Raw genomic sequence first — 15,799 nt, 5'->3', positions numbered from 1 at the left:
TATTTAATCCACGATTTGCAACAGCGATGCTACAGTAACCATCCGCTAATTATTAATTGATCATGGATTAATTAGCATCATTAGATTCGTCTCGCGATTTACAACCCATCTGTGTAAAAAGTTTTATAAATAGACTTCATTTAGTACTTCAAATTAGTAAGATTCCAACAAAAAAAAATTTGCGCTTGAACTAAACTGCTCCTCTATCTATCGTCCACGAAACGCACGTACTGTCAGAACTCTGAAGCAACCAAACTCCTCAGCAATCCATGAGCACGCTCGCTGTCAGTCAGTTTAGAGCAGCTCAGGATTCAGACACTCGTGCATGCAAATGAAGGTGCGATGATGGCCTGCCTTATGATTAGGGAGGCAAGACCTCATAAGTAGTAACTCTGAATCCACCACCGCCCACAAGGAAGGAAGACAGTGGACAGACAGACAATTCCCGGGTCGTGCGGCAATCGGTTTGTTCTTCGCTGCTGCACCGGCGGCCGGTGGAGTATTCAATTCGTGTTTCAATTGCGCACGACTGCCCTGCCCCGGCGGCCTCCAAGAAACAAAAGTCTCTGCCCTGTATTAAACCACGGCGTCGCCTCGGCAGCGATTCCCGGGCCGGCGAAAGCTCCCCGTCGCCGGTCCAAGATAACGATGCCTCCGGCCTCCCTCCCTTCCGTTATTCTAACGTAACCACACCTGAAAAGCTGAAACCAACTTTCAAGTGAGCATGTGCATCCAGGTGGCTTGCCTGTCTCATCTCGCGACTTCTCAAGAATCTCTGTTTTTTTATTCTTCAGACTTTCAGAGGACGAATGAGCTGGTGTTGGAGCCTGCCGGACAGAGAATGTTCGGCTTGCCATGGAAAGAGGAGCTGATCAAGGCTCTGTTTATATTCTTACCCGTAAACCCTCTAAATGTAAAAAAAACATCACATCGAATATTTCGACACATGCATGGAATACTAAATGAAGTCTATTTACAAAACTTTTTACATAGATGGGCTGTAAATCGCGAGACGAATCTAATGAGCCTACTTAATCCATGATTTGCAACAGTGATGCTTAATTATGGATTAATCATGGATTAATTAGCATCATTAGATTCGTCTCGCGATTTACAACTCATCTGTGTAAAAAGTTTTGTAAATAGACTTCATTTAATACTTCAAATTAGCAAAATTCTATAGCAAATTTTTTTTGCGTTCTATCTAAACACAGCCCGTGTATTACTCCATGCATTGACCTCTGGCTCAGCGATTACAAAACTCTCCTTGACGCTAGAGTGCAATCTTATCTTAGTGTTACAGCAGCTGCAGATATGCTAAACTACATATACATTGCATTGGTTGGTTGCTTGCTTGTGCGAGTCCCTTGATTGTTTATTGTTCTACCAACAATCTAACTAATCTGTCTGTTCTGAAGAATCCTCCTACTAGCTACCTGCTGCTGCATACAGCTACTCGTAACCATGGATCCAGGCCAGCCGTGCGATCGATCGGATTCAGATAGATATTCAGATGTCCTTGACCTCGAGGAGCTTTGGCGGCGCGTCGTCCTCCCGCGCGGCGGCGGCGTCCTCCAGCATCTGCACGACGGAGCGCATGGACGGCCGCATGGACGGCGTCCGGTTGGTGCACAGCACGGCCACGCGCAGCACCCGCACGGCCTCCTCCCGGGCCCACCCCTCGGTGACTCGCGCGTCCACCAGGGACATCACCTTGTCCCGGCTCTCCAGCCGCCGCGACACCCAGCCCACCAGGTCCCGGCTCTCGCCGCTGCCCTCCTCCGCCGGCACCACCGCCGGCAGCCCCGTCACCAGCTCCAGCAGCACCACGCCGAAGCTGTACACGTCGCTCTTCTCCGTCACCTTCCACGTGTACGCGTACTCCGGCGCCATGTACCCGAGCGTGCCGGCCACGACGCCGCCGGACGAGTCGGCCTCGCCGCTGAGGATCTTGGCCAGCCCGAAGTCGGCGAGGCGGGGCTTGAAGGACTCGTCCAGGAGGATGTTGCTGGACTTGACGTCGCGGTGCAGGATGGGGCGGCCGCAGCCGTGGTGGAGGTACTCGAGGCCCCTCGCCGCGCCCACCGCGACGTCGTGGCGCTCCGCCCACCCGAGCCCGCCCAGCTTCGTCGCCTCCGCCCCGTGCAGCCGCGCGTAGAGGCTGCCGTTGGGGAGGTGCTCGTACACCAGCAGGCTCGCCGCGCCGTCCTCGCTCGTGATGCTGCACAGCAGCTTCACCACGTTCACGTGCCGGATCGCGCTCAGCGTCCCCACCTCCGAGTCGAACTCCCGGCACCGCACCGACGCCGTGCGCCGCGCCCGGCCCGCCGGCAGCATCGCCGCCGTCGCCGCCGCGCTCGCGGCGGCGGCGCGCGCGCGGGTCACGTGCTTCACCGCCACCACCGCGCCGCTCCCGAGCTTCACGCGGTACACGTTACCGGACCCGCCGCTGCCGATCAGGTTCTCGTCGCGGACGCCATCGATGATCTCGCGCTCGTCGAACGCCAGGACCCGGAACGACTTGATGTCCCAAGAGCCCTTCTTTGCGAACAGCTTCGCACCGCCGGAGCCCAGAGCGCCGGCCGCCTCGGCCTCCGCCCGCCGCCGCTTCTTCAGGTATAGGGTCACGCCGAGCACCGCCAGCAGGACCGCCGTCACGGCGAGGATGCAGGTCACGATCAGGCGCGCGGCGTTCGCCGACCGGCTTCCGGAGCCCGGCGTGCAGCGGCGGAGGAAGCCGGCGCCGTTGGTGGCGCACAGCCCGGGATTCCCGATGAAGCTCTCGCCGTAGGCCGAGATCGCGAGCGCCTCCGGAACGGGGCCGCTGAGCCGGTTGTCGGACAAGTTCAGGTAGCTTAGCTTCAGCGCTGCGAAGCTCGCCGGCACGGCGCCGGTTAGCTCGTTGCTGGACACTTCCAGAGAATTCAGCCGCGGCAGGTTGCCCAGCTCCGCAGGGATCGCGCCGGCGAGCTTGTTCCGTGTGAAATTGACCGTGCTAAGCGCCGAGCACGAGCCGAGGCTCGTCGGGATGGCCCCGCCGATCCCGTTCACCCCAATGTTGAGGCTGTTGAGACGGGACAGCCTCCCGATGCTCTCGGGCAGCTCGCCGGAGAGCTCGTTCGACGACACGTCCATGATCTCGAGGCTCGCCGCGTTGCCGATCGACGGCGGTATCGCGCCGGTGAACCGGTTCCCGGCCAGGAGGAGATTGGTCATCGCCGTGGCGTTCCCGATGCCGTCGCCGATGGTGCCGGTGAACTGGTTCCCGGCAAGGTCCATCACGTTGACGTTGGGGAGGGCCCACAGCCCCTCGGGCACCTCGCCGGAGAGCTGGTTCTTGCTGACACGGAACCTCACCAGCGTCTTGCAGCTCGCGTAGGTCGCCGGTATCCCGCCGGAGAAGTTGTTCTCGAGCATGAGCAGCTTGAGCATGGTGCCCTGCTTGCACATGTCCGGCGGGATGGGGCCCGAGAGCGCGTTGGTGGAGACGTCGATGAAGTTGAACTGCGCCCAGCTCCCGAGGCTCCGCGGCAGCTCGCCGGTGAGGTTGTTGCTGTAAAGGGACAGGTTGACGAGCTCCTTGAAGTCGCCGAACTCCGGGGGCACCACGCCGGTGAAGTAGTTGAAGAAGAGCTGCAGCGACACGAGCCGCTTGAGGGGGGCGAGCACGGCGAGGGTGCCGGTGAGCATGTTCAGGGAGGCGTCCAAGTACTGCAGCTTGGTGAGATTGCGGAACCCGGGGGGGAGGTCTCCGCGGAGGGAGTTGTTGTAGAGCTCGAGCTGGGTGAGGTTGGTGAGCCTGGCGATCGTCGGCGGTATCTCGCCGGTGAGGTCGTTGTCGGAGAGCTCGAGGTCGACGAGGTTGACGAGGTCGCCGATCTCCGGCGGGATGGGGCCGCCGATCTTGGCGGCGGACATGTAGAGCACGGTGAGGTTGGTGAGCCTGGTGACCTCGGGCGGGAACGCGTGGGTGGGCGCGAGGAACGGGTTGTCGCCGAGCGCGAGCACGGAGAGGTCGGGCATGGCGGCGAGCGAGGCCCACGGGAAGGCGCCGGAGAAGCGGTTGGAGGAGACGTTGAGGTTGCGGAGCCTGGTGAGCGGCGAGAGGTCCGGGATGGCGCCGTCGAAGCCGTTGAACGCGAGGGTGAGCTCCTGGAGCGCGGCGCACGCGACGACCCCGGCGATGCCGCCCGCGAGCGAGTTCTCCGGCAGGGACAGCGTGGCGAGGGACGGCAGGGCGGCGCAGAGGTCGGCGAAGGGAACGGACGCCGCGGAGACGTTGAGGCCCGGCAGGGAGACGGCGGTGACGCGGCGGCGGCCGGCGCCGCCGCACGTGACGCCGGCGAAGCCGCAGGCGTCGGCCGCGGCGGCGTCCCACGTGGCGAAGAAGGGCGCGGCCGCGGGAGGGACGGTGAGGGCGCTCTTGAAGGCGAGGAGCGCGTCCACCTCGGCCGCCGCGGCGGCGGCGCGGGTGGCGAGGGCGGCGAGGAAGAGGAGGAGGAGGGGGAGGGCGGGGGCGGGCGGCATGGCGCCGGGTAGGACGTCGATGTGGCTGGCTGGTTCCGTTCCCTTTGGTGTCAGTGCGGGGGGTATGAGTGGTTTTAAGGTACGGCAGATTCAAGCAGATGCACCTACGGACTGCAAAGCGCTAATGATGATGTGCTGGACCGAATTAGGCAGCAAGGCTTGGATTATATGGGGGTTACTTTGGTTGTTAATCACTGGACACAAGAAAAGGCACTAGAAGTGTAACACCCAGGAAACCGCGGACGGTCCGCTAGGGATCGGCGGACGGTCCGCTTCTCCGGTCATCCTCCGCTCGAACCGACCGCGGGAATGGAATCGTGGTGAGTCACTTGTGCCCCCTGGCCTCTTTCCCCCTCCCGTTGTGCGCCACCGGCGCCGGTGAACGGCCGCCGCCGCCGTGCTTGCTGCCGCCTGTCGCGCGATGTCAAAAGATGTGAACTGCGGACGGTCCACCTAGGAGGGCCGGACAGTCCGCTGGTCAAGTAGAAGTTGTCCAGAGACGATGTTGTCTCTGGGGGTTTCGCAGGGTTGAACTGCGGATGGTCCGCTATTGGAGAGCGGACAGTCCGCCAGAGACGTTGTCGTCTCTGGTGGTTTGGCAGAGTGAACTGCGGACGATCTGCCAAGGGGGGCCGGACGGTCCGCCGTTAGGATTAGAAATTCGTCCAGAGACGTCATTATCTCTAGTGGATTTGCGTAGGTGTGTTGCGGACAGTCCGCTAAGAGTGAGCGGACAGTCCGCAGTATAGATTTGAAATTTGACCAGAGAAGTAGTCGGTTCTGGTGGGATTGCAGAAGTGTGTTGCGGACAGTCTGCTACTGAGGCGCGGACAGTCCGCCAGTCAGTCTAGAAATTCTCCAGAGACGATGGAGATTCTGGTGGGTCTGTGAAGTTGAACTGCGGACGGTCCGCCCTTCGGTGGCGGATAGTCCGCAGGACATTTTATTTTGGGTATAGTGATTATATAGTTTGGGTTGCACTCAATTATTTCATATGCATTCGTGTAGCATCCGCAGCTGAGGGCGCCGTATTTGAGGTGATTGCGGCACCGCAGGAGCAGCCGGAGCAAACCCAGGAGGAGAGGCGTGAGAACCGGCCAAAGGCCCGTCTGACCCCAGCTTTGAGCAGCAGCCCGAAGGCAAGCCCCGGTGCACGTCCTATTAATTTAAATTATGGCACCTATATATGTATTTATTACTTGTGCACTACATTTAGGAGTTGTTTGAAACCCTAGTTGCATGAACCCTAGGTTTCCTTGAGTTTATACTAGTATGTATAGGACGATAGAGATGCTATGCTAGATAGGGTTCGGTAGAAGTCGAGTAACTTTTGGTTACTCGAGAGATATAGGATAGTTTTATGATTTCATATATGAGTTACTCATGTTGGGATGAAAGTCTTGGAATGAAAGAAAGAATAGAATCTGAGACCGGGCGGGAGAGGTGTAGTTCCGCCTGTGTCGGTTAAGGACCGTACCGTTGTCGGCCCTGCTGATCATGTTTGAAATGTACTAACCGCATACCGGGAGTAGGTGGTAGTCAAAACCGGTAAGCCGAGTACTGCCTCACCTCGAAAGTACAGGACTCCATCTCATCTCCTGGGATAGTCGAGTAGTTGTGGAGAAATGAGGATGCATATGTTTACTTTTGGTGGTCTCACGTTGAGCTCGGCTGACCATATGATGGTGGGGCGGTCCTGTAGTTCGAGGCGGGGAGGGGAAAGGTCGGTGCGTGGGGTCCGACGGGGCTTTTGCGTGCCGTGTTAGTTAGGTCCACCTTGCAAGGTTAAATCGAATCGATTCGCCGTCATTCGCTCTCGGACATGGGCACCTTGGTCACCGAGTCACATCGTAGCAATATGAGTTGGAACATGGAGTCTATTATATATGTTGGTTCTATTTTGGATTGTAATTAATGTTCTACCATGTTTGTTCTAGATGGCCATGCAAATATTAGATTATGATTAATCCATATAGAATCTGGAGCAAAAATATTGAAATTAAGGATTCACTTTTAGATGTTTTTCTGCAAAATAAACCACCAGCCAAAAGCCTTGCATGTCTAGATAGGTGGGCTACGTATACCCAATAGTCGGATAAGTCTTACTGAGTATTAGTTGCTCAGGGCTTTTGTTGAAACATTATTTCAGGGCACACATACGTAGACTTCTGTCCCTGCTGCGTTAAGTTCATCCGCCGGGACGCAGAGGGATGGGAGGTTATGGACCCAGACGCTTAGTTAGGGACCTCCCTAGGGTACACTTGTGGTAGTTGTAGGCCTTTTTCCTCTGTTCGAACCCGAATTTTAGTAATGTAAAGTTTGTAAATTATGTATTTATTCAAACTTGGTTTGAAAAGTTTATAGTAGAATCTTGTGTATATTGCTGTATTTTCAAATATGTGTCGTGCTTGTACCATCTGCGCTCACCTTCGAGTGAGACTATCGGTGTTGTTTCGATCGGGATGTGGGCTGAGAAAGGGCTGTCAAATTAAATCATTAAGCTAATGCGCCCGATGTGTTCGAATGACGGCCATTACGCTTAATTGAGAGTTTTAATTTGGCGGTTCCGTCACATGAAGACAAGTATAGTGCTGATGAACTTGCAAAAGCTACTACATACTATATGGTGCTCTACAAAAGTGTAATAATCAAGCACTGGTCTTTGCTTAATTTGGTGCCACATTTGTAGGAGAGTACACACATACCCTTGCGGAAATATACTCCCTCCATCCAAAAATGCTTCTTGTCGGTACCCCAGGACTGGGGTACCCCCTCTTGCTGTGTCTAGACAAGAGCCTTGTGGATATCCTTGACTACGTCTAAACAGCTGGACCCCTGCGGTCCGGAGCCCTGTTCACCCGACAACGGTCCCGGACCCGTCCCCCGGCTGGGGAAGGTCTGGGAGCACCACGTGTTCCAGAAGAAGCAGACGCTCTGCCCAAACAGCCGGGGGCTCCGGACCTCCTGTAGAGGTCCGGACCCCCGCGGAGTCCCGGACCCCCCTGTATAGTAACCGGACCCCTCACTAAGGGAAGGAAATTGACACCCCGCCCCGGGGAGGTCCGGAGTTGCCACGTGTCTGCAAGCACAGACACATATATAAGGCCGCTTGGTCTCCATACTAAGGTTCACCTACCACTGCATTCATTGCGGTAGGTGGACGTCCGCATTGATACAGCAGAAGCCGAGGCGATTCTTTGACCAGGGGACACTATTGATCGCGTATTACCAAGACGTGTAGTGGAGCCGCTGGCGCCGCCCACGCCGCGCATGTCAGTCTGCCATGACAGATGGACACGACGGCTCGGCTTCTCCCATTATGACGCCTACATAATAGCCTCCACAGGCCACGCCGCAAGTTACGTTTCCCCAACGGGCACCTTGCTGACGGGACAAGAGAAGACCCCCCTGAGTCAGAGAGGCAGCAGGGCATGGAAGCATATCGGAGAAAAGATTCACAACTATTGTAGCCATTTAAGTACTCTGCGCAGTATGCTACACAGTCACGTTGGGCCCACTTGGCGGGGCCCCAACGACCAATGTATCTGCACCCCTTGATCTATAAAAGGGGGGCGCCCGCTAGAAGAAGACTCAGGCTGAAAAAAAAGGCCAAGGCCCGGCAGAGGATAGGTTCATACATAACCAAGAACAATACTTCTCCCAGTGGATGTAGGGTATTACGCTCCGGCGGTCCGAACCACTCTAGATCGTGTGTTCTTGTGTGCTTGCCTCAGTGCTAGATTAGCTTAACCGCCTAGTACTTCCCCGAGTCCTCCCTCACTGGGAATAGGCGGGTGCGATCCGCCACCCGGCTGTGGGTACCCTAAAATTCCCACGACATTTGGCGCCGTCCGTGGGGAGGTCAGGCGTTGGCTGGATCTTCAGGCTTCTGAGCTGTGTTCATCCTCTGCAACGGCGAACGAGAAGATGAAGGAAGCCAGGGTGACACCCACGCCACATGCCATGGCGCCGGCGCGGCAACGCCCACAGATCGGCGGCGCACGGCAGCGGCGCCTACTGTGTGTCGCCACTGCGACACCTCAGAGCCGGCGCAGCGGCGCACAGCGGAGGCACCGCTGGGCGCTGCCGCCCCTCCATCGACTCAAGGTTTTCTCTCAAGCAACGGCCATGCTTCCTCTGCGGTGGCATGACGTCGGCTCAAGGCTTTCTCTCAACATGAAGCCTGGAGCCAACGGCCATCCCGGAGGAAGTTGGCCGTGTCGTCGAGTCGTCTCCGGCACCACCCGAGGTGCTTGGTGCTGCTGCAGACAGGACCCCGCCACCAGGCGCGGGGGCCCCTGGCGCTAGCACCAAGGACAAGCCGGCGAACGACCGCCCTTCTCCACGCTCCGTGCTCGTCCATACGAGCACCCGTTCTCCTGCTTCACCAGGGCGGAAAACCAGGTTCTGCCGCAGCAAGCGGCAGGCGGGCTGGCTCCCGGTGACAGACGGCGACGGCAGGGGGCCTCTCCCATTCAAAGCCAAAGAATTTGTCTCATGCTACCTAAGCATATGACAGCTCTTAGGCAAGGAGTGGTCCCCCAAGCTCCCGAGGTGATGGTAGATGATGCAGTCCAGGCACATCTAGGGCGCCTTCGCCTCCGACGACTATGAAGAATCCAGGAGTAGCGGTACCACTTCCAATCAGAGAAGGACATGCTGTATGGAATGCAGCCGAAGGTTACTCCTAGATAAGACTAAGAAAAATCCTCATTTGTAATAACGTGTCGCCTACGTGTGAGTCCAGAGCGGTCAAGGTCCGACCTTGTAAACCCGACCTCTGGCCCTATCACACAAACAGGCAAAAAGCGGTCCGGAGCGGTAGAGGTCCGACCTCGTAATCCCGGCCTCTGATGTATACCATGACAACCACAATAATAAAGGAGATTTTCTTTCTCAGTTTTATCTAGGCTCCACCTTGATTGCATTTTTTCGCCTTGGTTTAGCTTTTCTTTCCTCTTAAGCGGAATCTTCCTTTTGTTGCTAACAATCCAAGTAAGTTGCTGGCTTGTGGCCAGGTGGGGACACCCCTTCTAGCTGGAAGGCAGTTCGGACCCCTAAGGACCTGCTCCGGAGAAGTAGTACCCGTATCCTGGGGTAGAGAAGCTCCGCGTAGCTTAGCCTGGTAATGTACCCTAAGTTTACGTACTTCACTACCCTGTTACAAGTACTCTAGTACCCGAGACTGCTGTCTTTAGAGGTCCCGGGCTCCCTTCTAGTATAAGGCTTGGTTTCTCGCACCTTACTATAAGGTCCGGTGACATATTTCATCGGGTCGTCAGCAACGTCTCAAGTCCACGGTCGCCAAGAGCCGGGTCCGGGAAGTGGTGCTTGCTCCCTGAGCGATCCGAGGTTTGTGTAGCCGCTTAGCTTGGCTCTGCACCCTAAGCCTACACCTTCGTCGCCCGGTGGAGAGTGCTCTAGTACCTGAACCTGGCAACCGGTGTACCGGCCTCAGGGGTCCGGAGCGCCCGCTCTCTGCATGAGCACACCGACGCAATCAAGTTTGCGTAGAAACACATCACGATAGTAGGCCACACCCGCGGGTTCGTACCTCTCCCGAGGTAGGCCTGGGGGCCACTGTCGGTACCCCAAGACTAGGGTACCCCCTCTTGCTGTGTCTAGACAAGAGCCTTGTGGATATCCTTGACTACGTCTAAACGGCCGGACCCCTGCGGTCCGGAGCCCTGTTCACCCGACAACGGTCCCGGACCCGTCCCCCGGCTGGGGAAGGTCTGTGAGCATCACGTGTTCCGGAAGAAGCAGGCGCTCTGCCCAAACAGCCGGGGGCTCCGGACCTCCTGTAGAGGTCTGGACCCCCGCGGAGTCCCGGACCCCATGTATAGTAACCGGACCCCTCACTAAGGGAAGGAATTGACACCCCGCCCCGGAGAGGTCCGGAGCTGCCACGTGTCTGCAAGCACAGACGTATATATAAGGCCGCTTGGTCTCCATACTAAGGTTCACCTATCACTGCATTCATTGCGGTAGGTGGACGTCCGCATTGATATAGCAGAAGCCGAGGCGATTCTTTGACCAGGGGACACTATTGATCGCGTATTACCAAGACGTGTAGTGGAGCAGCTGGCGCCGCCCACGCCGCGCCTGTCAGTCTGCCATGACAGATGGACACGACGGCTCGGCTTCTCCCATTATGACGCCTACATAATAGCCTCCACAGGCCACGCCGCAAGCTACGTTTCCCCAACGGGCACCTTGCTGACGGGACAAGAGAAGACCCCCCTGAGTCAGAGAGGCAGCAGGGCATGGAAGCATATCGGAGAAAAGATTCACAACTACTGTAGCAGTACTCTGCGCAGTATGCTACACAGTCACGTTGGGCCCACTTGTCGGGGCCCCAACGACCAATGTATCTGCACCCCTTGATCTATAAAAGGGGGGCGCCCGCTAGAAGAAGACTCAGGCTGGAAAAAAAGGCCAAGGCCCGGCAGAGGATAGATTCATACATAACCAAGAACAATACTTCTCCCAGTGGATGTAGGGTATTACGCTCCGGCGGCCCGAACCACTCTAGATCGTGTGTTCTTGTGTGCTTGCCTCAGTGCTAGATTAGCTTAACCGCCTAGTACTTCCCCGAGTCCTCCCTCACTAGAAATATGCGGGTGCGATCCGTCACCCGGCTGTGGGTACCCTAAAATTCCCACGACACTTCTAGAACAAAACTGGGCAGACGGTTAATCTGGTTTTTCTACTACTTTTCAGAAAAAAAAACTTGTTTTTCACAAACTAGAAACTGAAATAACAAATGGAATGAGGATGAGGTTTAATTATTATTATATTATATTGTGGAAAATGAGCACGCAGCGGTTTGCGTCGTAAAAGTCAGTCGTTTAGCACTAGCACTAGCACTAGCACTAGCCGGTGGTCGTCGTTATCTGATGATGAAGGGGATAAGAAGTGGTGCAGTCAGAGATGTACGAGAAGGAAGCAACGCCGGCCGACGACAAGCAGAGTGGACTCGTCACTTGGACTGATATATGACCGAGCTGAGCTAGCTGTGACTAGTGCCATATATAGTGTGACTCGATCTGCAGCACTGGACGAGAGAGAGAGTAACATACTCCGTACAAATTGAAGCACGCAGGCAGGCCACAAAAAAGTGCAGAGTGCGTCGTGTGCATTTGCAGCGAACACACCACTGCTGACATGGTTGATCTCTTTTGTTAAAAAAAAAGACATGGTTGATCTCTGCGCTTGATATCATGTAACACGAGCTGGATTTGTAGGTGAACAATACTATTTATAGGGTAGTGTCACTTGTAGATGCAGAGGAGGAGCAGAGGTAGCAGTAGCAATCATGGGGCATTGAGCATTTCTATGCATGCAAATAATACTTCTCTTTTTTTTTGTGTTGAGTTTTTATATGCCATGACACGCATCAGCTGTTGTTGGTATTGTTTGGGAGGATATAAGAAAAAGGATGGGGAGGAAAAGAGATCTACTAGACGATGAGGCGAGTGGGTGGTTGTGCTTTTTGGTGGTGCCGCTCGATTTGCCACGCACGCACGCACACCCACACTCGGGCAGCGGCAGGCAGGCACTAGATGGAGACGAAAACGCTGGTGGTGCCGCCCGCGCGTGCACGATGGATTGGAGGCGATCGAGCAGAGAAGAGGATGGAGATGGATGATCGTGTGAGTCGTGTCCGGACAGAAAGGCGTCTCCGATCCATCTGCTGTGGTCACTCCACTCCAGCACCTCCGCTTGAATGGTCATGCTTTTGGGTGGGTGGGTGGCAAGCGGCGACGGAGACGGCGGCCGACGACGACAGCACCGGCACCGCAAAGGCAAAGCAGAGCATGTAGCAGCAGCAGCTGGAGGCGCCGCCCCGTTTGACTCCCTTGGCCTCTGTCTCCACCGCGTTTCGTTTCCACGCACCAACAGCCAACAGCAGCTGAGGTGGCGGTGGTCGTAAACAAACAATTCCGACGCGACGCGACGCGACCTCCTGCCTGCGTCTGCGTGCGTGCCCCAAAGGCAAAGCAAAGCGAGCACATGGATAGATCACTGCATGATTCTTCCTTTTCGGATTGTCTATCTCCTCTGGAATCGCTGCATGATGCTACCCTTTCCTTCCCCTTCCCTTCCATCGAGGTGGCAACTGCTAGCTCCGATCCTCCCCCCTGATCAGAAAGCCGCCATGCGTGCGTGCGTCCTACATGTAACTGCAGGAGCAGCATATCTTATTGACACTGCTAGACTGCAAGTTTTTTTCTTTAATTTTGTCCCATCTTCTGGTGCTGAACCTGGTTAAATATTCAGAGAGGAAATGTATGGACCATTGGATCCCACCGCATCTTTCATGGCTGTGCCTGCAGGGCTAACATAATTATTCCTTGAGAAATTCAGATAATATTCAGAGTTTTCAGACCACAGGAGTGGTGGGACATGAGCTATTAGACTTGGCCAAGCGTACGCGCTTCCCGTGGCTCCATCCAAATGCTAGCTAACACAGCAAAGCGCAGCCAAAACAGCAGCGGCAGGCACCGCACCGATCCAACATCTCATAATCCCACACGTGCATACATGCTGTAGAGTACTACACTCACCACCCACGGCAACGCAACGGCATCTTCCTCCTCCATCGCTCTCTGTCTGTCCTTGGTTGCTTGACAGCTTCTCTTTTTCACGCACGCTGCACAAGTTCCGATTCCATTCCATCCTTCCTTCCTTCCTTCCTTCCCGCACTCAAAACTCTGCACCTGTCAGTCGCTGCAAAGCTAGCTAGGAATCACAGGACTCATCGCTGCTGCAGATGCCACTGGCTCACTGATTGACGCCCCCAAGACAACGACCACCTTCTAGACAAGTATCCGGCCTTTGACCAGGTTAGAATAGTAATTTGCACCCTGCAAATGCAAATGCCTTAATATAATTACCTTCTAGAAGGCATGCAGGCCAGCTATACTAGTACTGCAAAAGCAACAGGGGGTCGGCAGATGTTACTGTCACTAGCTCACCCCGGCCGTCCTGAAATGCATGCATGCCTTAGCCTAGCTCATCAAGGATCGGATTTGCCCGTCGCCATCGCAGGGATTTCTCGCAATCTACAGATGGCCTGCTGGTTTCCATGATCTTGTCCTCCCCCACTCACACATCTACTATCATCACAACCCAAACCGGCCATGAGTGGAATAACTCTGATTAAACTAATTAGTTCCATTTCGTGTAGATTATTATATTATATTAGTCGGACTCGCTCGTGCAGTTTTATTTCTTTCTTTCTTCAGCAAATAAAACTAAATTAAATTTAATCTGCGCCGGCATGGGTGCACCTGCTTTATTTCTAGCTTCATCGCAACTTAGTTTCAAGTGTCATCGAGCTTCTCCTTTCCATTTTCTTTCTCCTCTACCCTACCAATATCGCCTTGATTTCCCTTGGAAAAGGGAAATGACTAAGTCCAAAGTGCTACGTATGCGCACGGCGTATCCCTCGTCATCAAAAGGAAATATATGATAAGCCGCATCAATATCAGTCCTTATCATCGGCCGGTGTACGAGTACTCATACTTTGTGTCTCTACACTTTTGCAGTTGACTCGGCAATTGGAAACCCTAATTACTTCTTTTCCTATAATAAACTTAATCCATGATTACTCTCTTCCAATATATTATGTAACTAGGACTGTTGACTGCTCGCTGGCCTTGTATTAGTTTGTACAAAAAAACTTATTCCATTCGGAGCATCTATCATCAAGTCGTAACACATTTTCTTAACTTTTCATAATGCCTTTTCACATTCTATATATGGTGGAAGAGGGAGGAAGAGCGAGCTAAAACATCAATACCACACCACAAAAGAAAACACGGAACAAAAATGACAGTATGAACATTTAATTTTGCATGCTTGGGGTAGATGTCAAAGCTTTTTTTTTCGTTTAATTTTGTGTTTAGCTGGCATGATAATCCATTTTCATCAGAAACATAGGTACTATCATATCTCTTGGGCAAGGTAATTAGCATCATTCATTGACGTGACTCGTAAAATGACAGTATGAGCATTTAATTTTGCATGCTTGGGGCAGATGTCAAATTTTTTGTTGTTGTTTAATTTTGTGTTTAGCTGGCATCATGATCCATTTTCATCATAAACATAGGTACCAATTTTCTTTTTGTATTTGATATAGATGTTTGCTAATTATATTGTTTGCAAAACAAGATGGATGAAAGTGACAAGGAGCGGATGTATGTACAAGTGTTTGCGTCCGCACGCCATGCGGCAATTGCAAGACAGAGCAGAGCAGAGCATCGCGTCCCTACAGGGCTAATATAGCGACTAGTACGACTGGACTGGCGGTGTTTAATCAGCAGTTACAACTAATAATTGATCAGTGACGACTGAAGACCCAGGCCGGCAGTCGTCGGATGATCGATCCATCGGGTACAGTAGACTAAAGATGGGTGTGGAGGAACCAATGGATCACTGATCCAGCCCATCGAAACAACCCTAATGGACTCCTATTGGATCAGAACCTCAAAAACCATTGAACCAAGGGATCGGGGGTTCGACCCACCCCTTCGACGTACCTGATGCCGCCGCCTCCCGACAACGCCGCCGCGGCCGCAAGAATTGGATCCCCAAATTCCTATTCCCCGTTCTGCCACCGCGGCGCCCGATTCGCCAACTACCACGCCGCGCCTTGCTATGCCGCCGTCAGTCGTCTGCCGCAAGCGCTCCCTGTCCCCTGCGCCCGGCTTCGACTCTACTGCAAGCGCACGCGCCCGATGCCGGTGACGGACAGACGGAGTAGGCTTGCGCCGCGCGACGTCATCCGTTGCACCGCCGTGTGCCGCCGCTGGCGCGGAGGTGCCGTGCCTCTCCCCGCAGCCGCCGTTCATGCCCGTCGCGAGCATCATCCCCGGCGCCGGTCCCCTCCCGTCGGCAGCGCCCTGGTGCGGCATGGTCCTTGCAGACTCCCGCGACCAGCGCCTCCTGCTGCGGGAGCTCGGCCCCGTCTGCAACCGCGAGCTCCGGCTCCTCATCAACCCGCTCGACAAGCATGTGCGGGCGCTGGCTGGCGACGCCGTGGCGAGGAAAGAAGAGACAGGCGAGTCGGAGTTGTAACAGGGGCAGTACGGGCAGCGTGTAGCGGAGGAGGCGTGGCGCACACACGAGCCCAGCAATAGCAAGCTAAATGGTTCGACCCACCAGAACTATTGGTGCAACCACGGATCATTTGGTGCTCCTCACCTCGCTGAATGGGTCGTTGGATAGTTCTAGGATCGCTCCATGGTGCACCTACGCCCATCTT

The 15,799-nt window shown here is 54.9% G+C and overlaps 1 protein-coding gene across 2 annotated transcripts; it reads right to left on the bottom strand.

The window, feature by feature from the left end:
- Window positions 1-1,201: 1,201 nt before the first annotated feature.
- On the bottom strand, window positions 1,202-4,637 carry LOC120667065 (receptor-like protein kinase 7). 2 transcript variants are annotated; one of them, XM_039947078.1, is made up of 2 exons: window positions 2,359-4,637; window positions 1,202-2,325 (listed from the first exon to the last, which is right to left on the bottom strand). In XM_039947078.1, the coding sequence occupies exons 1-2, from the start codon at window positions 4,525-4,527 to the stop codon at window positions 1,510-1,512; spliced, it is 2,985 nt and encodes a 994-aa protein (XP_039803012.1). In that variant the 5' UTR covers window positions 4,528-4,637; the 3' UTR covers window positions 1,202-1,509. The 2 variants fall into 2 exon arrangements, with proteins under 2 accessions (XP_039803012.1, XP_039803010.1); XM_039947076.1 differs by having other exon boundaries at window positions 1,202-4,637.
- Window positions 4,638-15,799: the final 11,162 nt, after the last annotated feature.

This window comes from Panicum virgatum, chromosome 3N (genome assembly GCF_016808335.1).
Source record: "Panicum virgatum strain AP13 chromosome 3N, P.virgatum_v5, whole genome shotgun sequence".
NCBI classification, from domain to species: Eukaryota; Viridiplantae; Streptophyta; class Magnoliopsida; order Poales; family Poaceae; genus Panicum; species Panicum virgatum.
The sequence above is the reverse complement of the archived record's forward strand: the minus strand, read 5'-3'. Positions and strand labels throughout refer to the sequence as shown.

Excerpts from the sequence above, each read along its gene's own strand:
- LOC120667065 (XM_039947076.1), bottom strand. The coding sequence starts at position 4,527 with ATGCCGCCCGCCCCCGCCCTCCCCCTCCTCCTCCTCTTCCTCGCCGCC.